This window comes from Palaemon carinicauda, chromosome 33 (assembly GCF_036898095.1).
Source record: "Palaemon carinicauda isolate YSFRI2023 chromosome 33, ASM3689809v2, whole genome shotgun sequence".
NCBI lineage: Eukaryota > Metazoa > Arthropoda > Malacostraca > Decapoda > Palaemonidae > Palaemon > Palaemon carinicauda.
This window is the reverse complement of record NC_090757.1, coordinates 30,451,558-30,459,060: the sequence shown is the minus strand read 5'-3', so window position 1 is coordinate 30,459,060 and position 7,503 is coordinate 30,451,558. Positions and strand designations below refer to the sequence as shown.

At 40.6% G+C, this 7,503-nt stretch overlaps 1 protein-coding gene across 1 annotated transcript; it reads right to left on the bottom strand.

Moving 5' to 3' along the window:
* Positions 1–1,848: 1,848 nt before the first annotated feature.
* LOC137626129 (tigger transposable element-derived protein 1-like) lies at positions 1,849–7,168 on the bottom strand. The gene is made up of 5 exons (XM_068357206.1): positions 7,049–7,168; positions 3,121–3,319; positions 2,871–3,010; positions 2,189–2,559; positions 1,849–1,879 (listed from the first exon to the last, which is right to left on the bottom strand). Exons 1-5 carry the CDS (start codon positions 7,166–7,168, stop codon positions 1,849–1,851), a joined length of 861 nt encoding a protein of 286 aa, XP_068213307.1.
* Positions 7,169–7,503: the final 335 nt, after the last annotated feature.

The following is a 7,503-nucleotide window of genomic DNA, read 5'->3' as shown; positions in this document are numbered from 1 at the left end:
ATTCTTTCGAAAACATTAAAATAGCATAATATGTTAACAGGTAAAAACGAAATGACGGGCTCAAAGTTAATTAACTTCGGTACCAAGAAAAGACCGCCTACTATTAAGAGTTAATCAAAGAGGCCTTTAAAAGGCGGAGAGATATAAAATAATTCTATATCTTTGTTAAGCAAAATTAAGAGAGTCTATACTCTCTTCGACACCAACACTTCCGTCTAAGGGAAGGGTCGGCCATTTAAAAGTGAAAGAGAGTTCATACTCTCTTCGTACCAAAATTAAATCAACAATTAAATCAAATTAATTCCAAAAACTTGCTAAGCTAATGATATAGCTTCCTGAATAGCGAAGGCTAAACTCTAGAGCAAATACATCACCAAATCGTGAGCAATAACTCCAGAATCAACAGCGTATCCATGTAGGTCTAGCCGGAGGCACGACAGAGGAAAAATTGAGGTGGTGTTGACAAGAAGTACTAGAGTGCCTGACCACAGATGGCGCTGTGGTGTTCACCCCCACCTGTATAGCGATCGCTGGCGTATCCCGACCGTGGATTTCTGTCGGCAACAGAGTTGACAGCTACATGATTATCGGGTAAGATTAATATTGAAAAATAAAAATTAATTTTTATAAGTTTATAATAAATGGAAAGTTAATCGAAGAGGCCTATAAAGGCGGAGAGATATAAAATAAATAGATCTATAACTTGTTAAGCAAAATTACCAAAAACCTAAACACACTTCCGTCTAAGGGAAGGGTCGGCCATTTAAAAGTGAAAGAGAGTCCATACTCTCTTCGTCACCAACACTTCCGTCTAAGGGAAGGGTCGGCCATTTAAAAATGAAAGAGAGTCCATACTCTCTTCGTCACCAACACTTCTGTCTAAGGGAAGGGTCGGCCATTTAAAAGTGAAAGAGAGTCCATACTCTCTTCGTCACCATAATTAAATCTATCCAAAACGAGTTCAAGTTTTGAAATGAAGATAAAACCCCTGCATAGCGAAAGCTCAAAACTGGAATAGTGTACTTCACCAAATCGTTGTGAAAACAAATCCAGTTAGGGACGGCGTATTTAGTAGGTCTTGCCTGTGGCACGACAGAGGGAAAATTGGTTCTTTGTTGACATCGAGTACTTGAGTACCTACTTGACAGATGGCGCTGTTGATGTACACCCCCACCTGTATAGCGATCGCTGGCGTATTCCGCCCGTAGGTTTTTTCTGTCAGGCAGCAGGGATGCAGCTATATGATCATCGGGTAAGTTTGATATTGAAAAATTGACAATAATATGGTAAGAGCCATCGAATTTAGTAACCGTATTGACGGTGTAATGGCGTTGTACAAGAGCATCTTTGCTCAGATGAAAAAACGTCAACAACTTCCCATCACGATGTTCCTAGTGCGCCGAAAATCTTCTGCAGAACGCCACTATCAACTGACGATGAGGCGTCATCTTAAGAGCAGTAAAGCTCTCATTAACCTGTGCAATAAATCATCTTCACCTCCATCATACTGCACAGGTGTTTCATCATCATTTATCAAGATCATCGTCATTGTTAGAGGTGAGTTACGTATCTGGTTATATGAATAAAAGAGTTCTAAGAACATATCTACAGTATACAGTATACACATACATTATTTATATCTACATATGTATGTACATGTACACTTACACTATTTATATATTATTTATTTATAAATGTAAATGTACATCGACCCCACATAGAAGTGGGAAAAGATGTAGACAAAGAAGAAGTACATACAGTATATGTAACGTATTAAGTACTGTATTTATATTACAGTATTTATACAGTACAGTACTTTATTTTATGTACAGTATATAATTTATATCATCAATATTTATTTACATGATTCTTTAATGTTCTAAAGATAACATATGCATTTATAGTGTTAATATACACTAATTGTTATTATATATACATGTACACAAAAAAATTTACGTATTCCAAAAATAGGGAGGGAACCTACCACGCGGTTTATCACCTATCGCAGTCGGTTCTGGTCCCCATTAACCGCGATATGTGAGGGATTACTGTACTCAAGTGCATGACCTGTGAGAATTCTTTCTGGGTGTCTCTTTTCTACAAGAGCCACCATTTTAAAGTAGCCATTTAGACCCTCCTTCACTTCTGCTGTTGTCAGTTTGTTGCCCACCCCCCCACCCACCCCCACCTGTACTCTTCCTGAACGACGTTCACTTGCATGGCCTCCAAGTCCTTCAGGTCATCCATCTTAAGTTCCTCATGGTGCTCCTCGATAAGCTCATCAATGTTGGCCTCATCAACTTCCAGACCCACGGACTTCCCGAGCGTAATGATCTCGGCAACTTCAGAATCGTCTTCAGCTTGGACTGCGTGTAAGCCCTCGAAATCTTGTGCGGAGTCGGCATCAGGCCACAGTTTCTTACGAGCAGAGTTCAAGGAGCGCCTCAAAACCTCCTGCCAAGATTGATCGATGATTTTGAGGCATATGACAATATCAAAATGCTCCTTCCAAAATTGACGAAGGGCGAGGTTTATGCTCTCAATGATTTCCAAACATCTCTAGAAGAGATATTTTGTATAAAGATTCTTGAAGTTTGAAATCATTTGCTGGTCCATGGGCTGGAGGAGAGGGTTGGTGTTCAGTGGAAGATAGAGAACCTTGATCAAGGAATATTCTGCTACAAAATTTTCATCGGGGGTAGGAGGGTGAGCAGGGGCATTGTCCAGCACCAGCAGGCATTTCATAGGGAGGTCCGTCTCTTCCAAATACTTTTTCACAGTCTGGCCAAAACAAATATTTATCACAATTGTCTTGTTACCCTGGCTTTACCATTAGCCCTCTACAACACGTTTAGATTTTCCTGAGTGACTTTGTGGGTCTTGAAGGTTCGAGGAGTATCAGAGCGATACACCAGCAGGGGTTTCACCTTGCAATCCCCACTGGCAAATGCACTGAGTGCAGGGGTAAGCCTGTCCTTCATAGGGTTATGCCCAGGTAGCCTCTTTTCTTCTGCCGTGATGTAAGAGGCATTTTATTCCAAAAAAGCCCAGTCTCATCGCAATTGAAGACTTGCTGAGGACTGTAGCCTTCATGGACAGTCAACTCATCAAACATCTTACCAAAGACTTCGGCCACTTTTGTGTCTGAGCTTGCAGCATCCCCATGACGCACCACTGAATGAATACCTAAGTGTCTCTTAAATTTTTCAAACCACCCACGAGAAGCCTTGAACTCTGGGGGTTCCTGCTCTGATGTTCCTTCTCCTGCGTCGACATTGGCCTGCGCAAGCACAAGATCACCGAAAATGGCGCTGGCTTTCTGGCAGATTATTGCTTTGGTGATAAGTGTCTCCAGCCATTTCTTTGTCCTTTATCCTGACAAGCAGCAGTCTCTCCATCTCATTATGGACGTGGCTCCTCTTGCTGGAGAAAACAGTCACGCCCTTAGAAGGTGTTGCTACTTTGATAGCTTCCTTCTGCTTCAGGATCGTTCCTATCGTAGACGGATTTCGGCCAAATTCTTTCGCGAGCAGAGTTAACCGCATGCCAGCCTCATATTTCTTGACTATTTCCCTCTTCATCTCCATGGAAACCATCATCCTCTTCTTTCCCTTGACATCAGCGACTTTCTTGGGACCCATGGCTAATGATGTAACGTATTATCACACACGATAACAGTACGGTGGAACCTCTACACACGAACGTATCTACATCCGAATTTTCCAACATCCGAAGTAAAATTTGAGCAATTTTTCGACTCTACACCCGAATTTTATTTCGACACACAAAGTAAGCAATTTTCGTCGTACTGGTTGTATCCGAATTTTTCGACATGCGAAGTACAATTCGAACATGTTCCTACTCTACACCCGAATTTTTTTTTGACAACCGAAGTAAACAATACCCGTGCACGTAGATGGTACTCATAGCGTCGGATGTATTTCTTATTTCCGACGATAGAAGGCAGAATTTCTACCTCGGAGGGACCCTCAATTAGCGTGGCTTGGGACATTCCTCTGTTCTCGTCGGCTTCGTGTGGTTGTGCCCTGTGCGTTCTGCTATTAACTGTGTTTTAATCGTGATTTTTTACGTTCCTCCTTTTACGGTATTTTACGTAAATCATGGGTCTTAAAAGGCTTAGTTTCGCAAGTGGTAGTGGTGAGAAAAGGAATAAGGAAATGCTTTCTTTAGAAGTAAAGCAAGGAATTATTGAAAAGCATGAGCGTGGCGTCCGTGTGAGTGAACTTGCAATAGGTTCGGCACAAATAAAAGAGGTGTTAGGAAAATATCAAGACGTGGTCGACTTCATCGACAAATACCATCCAAAGAAATTGCAGGTTTGTCGTGTAGTTGCGCAGTTTGATGATGTTTCCCTAACTTATTTTCGAAACATTCTGAAAAGCTGTACCAAGCAACTTTCTATCGATAGCTTCTTTAAAAAACTACAAAGCGGACTCGTGATGAAGAGGATAGAAGTGGTTCAAAGAAAATGGCAAAGAGTGAAGAGAAAAAAATTCAATCAATTTCAAGTGGAGAGAGTGAAAGTGATTAAAATTAATCATCAAAAAGAAAAAAAGGAAATGTAAAAAAAAAATATAAAATATGAAAATAAAGAAAAATAAATAAGCTAAGTTAGGTTAAAGTTCACTTAGTGTAAGTTAGAATAAGTTACGGTAGTGTATGTTTATCGTAGTCAACCTCTCAACCTCCTCGCCGCCCGTCCGTCTCCTCTCTGCGTAGCAAGACCAACAACACCTGCGCTGGACTTTCTAAGGTAAAGTGACGCTAAAAACCTGTTTCTAATTTATTATTTCTTGATCATAATTCTTTTTTACATGTCTATTATCTAATTTAGAGTGCATATTGTCATGTGTAATTATGTGTAGTAATTTATTAAGGAGTTATCATAGGTTTTTGGGCTCAACCATGGATTAATCCTATTTCAATGTATTCTTATGGGAAAATTCGTTTCTACATCCGAAGTCGGTTGTGGAACGGATTAAATTCGTATGTAGAGGTACCACTGTATATACTGTACAATTGTCACGAAAGCAAAATCACAAACACTAGGTCAATGCGTACGATACCGCAGCCGGATTGAAAAGACATAGGAACGCCAATGCGTAGATGCACGATGGGATACAATACAGTAGATGCAAACCAAATGGTAGCGAGTTTACGGGCTGGCGGGTATTTTTGGGTTATCACAAAGAAAAAAAAAATTATTCTCTACATCGATTTGTCTTATTTTGATGATTTGAGTTGAGAATTTTAAAATCTACTTTGAGTAAAACGTCCTAATGGTATTATTACAGTTTCAACCATTAAGGGAAATCTATTATATTAATATTTTTCCCGAGTAAAGCACGTGATAACAAAACACTTCTTCTCAATACATTATTGTCGCTAATGCATACTTACAAAGAAAAAAATTATTTCAGGTATTGAAGGTCTTGATTTTTTCCAAGTTTAGTGCATATCTTTCCATGGGCACGCAAGGTAGGCTCTTGTTAGTTTGTATATCTGTTTTCATATTACTTGGCTCCTCCCCATTGCGTAATGTGACAATATTTGCTTGAATGCACATTTCCTCCTCCCACTAATGTCGCTCCTCCAATCAAAATACTACTGGGATCTTTTCAAGAGTTATTATTGTCTTCCTGCTAGTAATGTCGCTCTTCCAATGAAATTAGAGTTTTTTTTTTCAAGAGTTATCGTTGGCTATTTTTTTCCCTTATAATTTGTTTTTGTCTATGACAATGTTCACGCTAATCAAATTATCATCCATTCCTGGCCATATTATTAAGAAATTTTTTATAGAAACTATCGTAAGGAAAGGCTTACGGAAATATTGGACGATTCATTTTGTCTCTCATTCTTATCCCAAGAATCTTTTTTCGTGCATTATACCATTGTAACCGATAGTATTTTGTTTTTTTTCCTATTTCATTGTGAGAGAAACGCCTGATTGTCGTTTGTCTTCGATTTTGAAACCTGCCGGTCTCTATACGTTCAGCACTCTCGTTACTTAACTGTCATGGATCCTCCGGTGCAGGTGTGCAATATATGTCGCTATTCGTATTTTGCGGTGATCGTTCGTTTTCATGGAAGTTATAATGGTACTCCAGAGGTTGTGAATAGGTTTCTTAGAGAGCATTCAGTCTTACCCATAAGTGTTAAGTGTGCTAAATGTGATTCACCTTTACTTTTCCGTGAGGTACTGATTAGGGGTAGGTTTAGGTAGGTCTAGGGTCTGAGACCAGGGTCGTTCTAGGTTAGGTTAGGGGGGTTTGTTAGGTTAGCTGGTTTAGCTTAGGGGTAGGTCTAGGGTCTGTGACCGGGGTCGTTCTAGGTTAGGTTAGGGGGGTTTGTTAGGTTAGCTGGTTTAGTTTAGGGGTAGGTCTAGGCTCTGTGATAGGGGTCCTTAGCTTAGGGGTAGGTCTAGGGTCTGTGACCGGGGTCCTTGGCTTAGGGGGTAGGTCTAGGGTCTATGACCGGGATCCTTCTAGGTTAGGTTGGGGGGGGGTTTGTTAGGTTAGCTGGTTTAGCTTGGGGGTAGGTCTAGGGTCTGTGACCGGGGTCCTTAGCTTAGGGGTAGGTCTAGGGTCTGTGACCGGGGTCCTTAGCTTAGGGGTAGGTCTAGGGTCTGTGACCGGGGTCCTTAGCTTAGGGGTAGGTCTAGGGTCTGTGACCGGGGTCCTTAGCTTAGGGGTAGGTCTAGGGTCTGTGACCGGGGCCTGTTAGGTTAGGGGGTTGTTAGGTTAGCTGGTTTAGTTTAGGGATAGGTTTAGGGTTTGTGATGAAAGATTAAGGTCTGTGGTATACTTAACAGCTTTCAGGATTTGTTTTCTAACATAAACCATTTTTTTTTATTGCAAATATTATTTGACGCCCCAAACCCCCCCCCCCCCCACCCCAAAACCCTGGTTCCCACCTGGTGTCCCCCATAATTGTTAGGATGAAGTGGGGTCTTTCTGCATTACAACATATGAAACAAAAACAATAAAAACACGGTTACAAAACTTACAAACACTGATATAGTTCTTACCTTGCGGGTCAATGTACAATCTCCTTCACAGACAGACACAGGTGTATGATTGGCAGTGTCCTTCAGGTTCAGGGGTGAGGCATAGCCTTTGCAACGGTCCTTGGACTTGATTGCGACCATTGTGGCCTCATCTCTGAAGGAAACGATACAGTATATAAAGCCTGCGACGCTATTCAAAAGTAATATACTTCACAAGATCATGACCACGTCTAACAAAGCAGGGAGTCGCGAGACAACTGATGAGCATCTAGTGCAGTGTTACCAGATTATTTCTACTGAATTATCGTACATGAACCTTAAAATTATAGTTTTTTTTTTACCAAAATTATCGTACACACTTTCAACATGATTATTAAGGAGTAACATATATAATTTATTTCAAGGTATTTTAGTATAATTGTTTAATCAAACACACACACATTTGTATGTACGTAAGGTACGGATCGTGCATCATA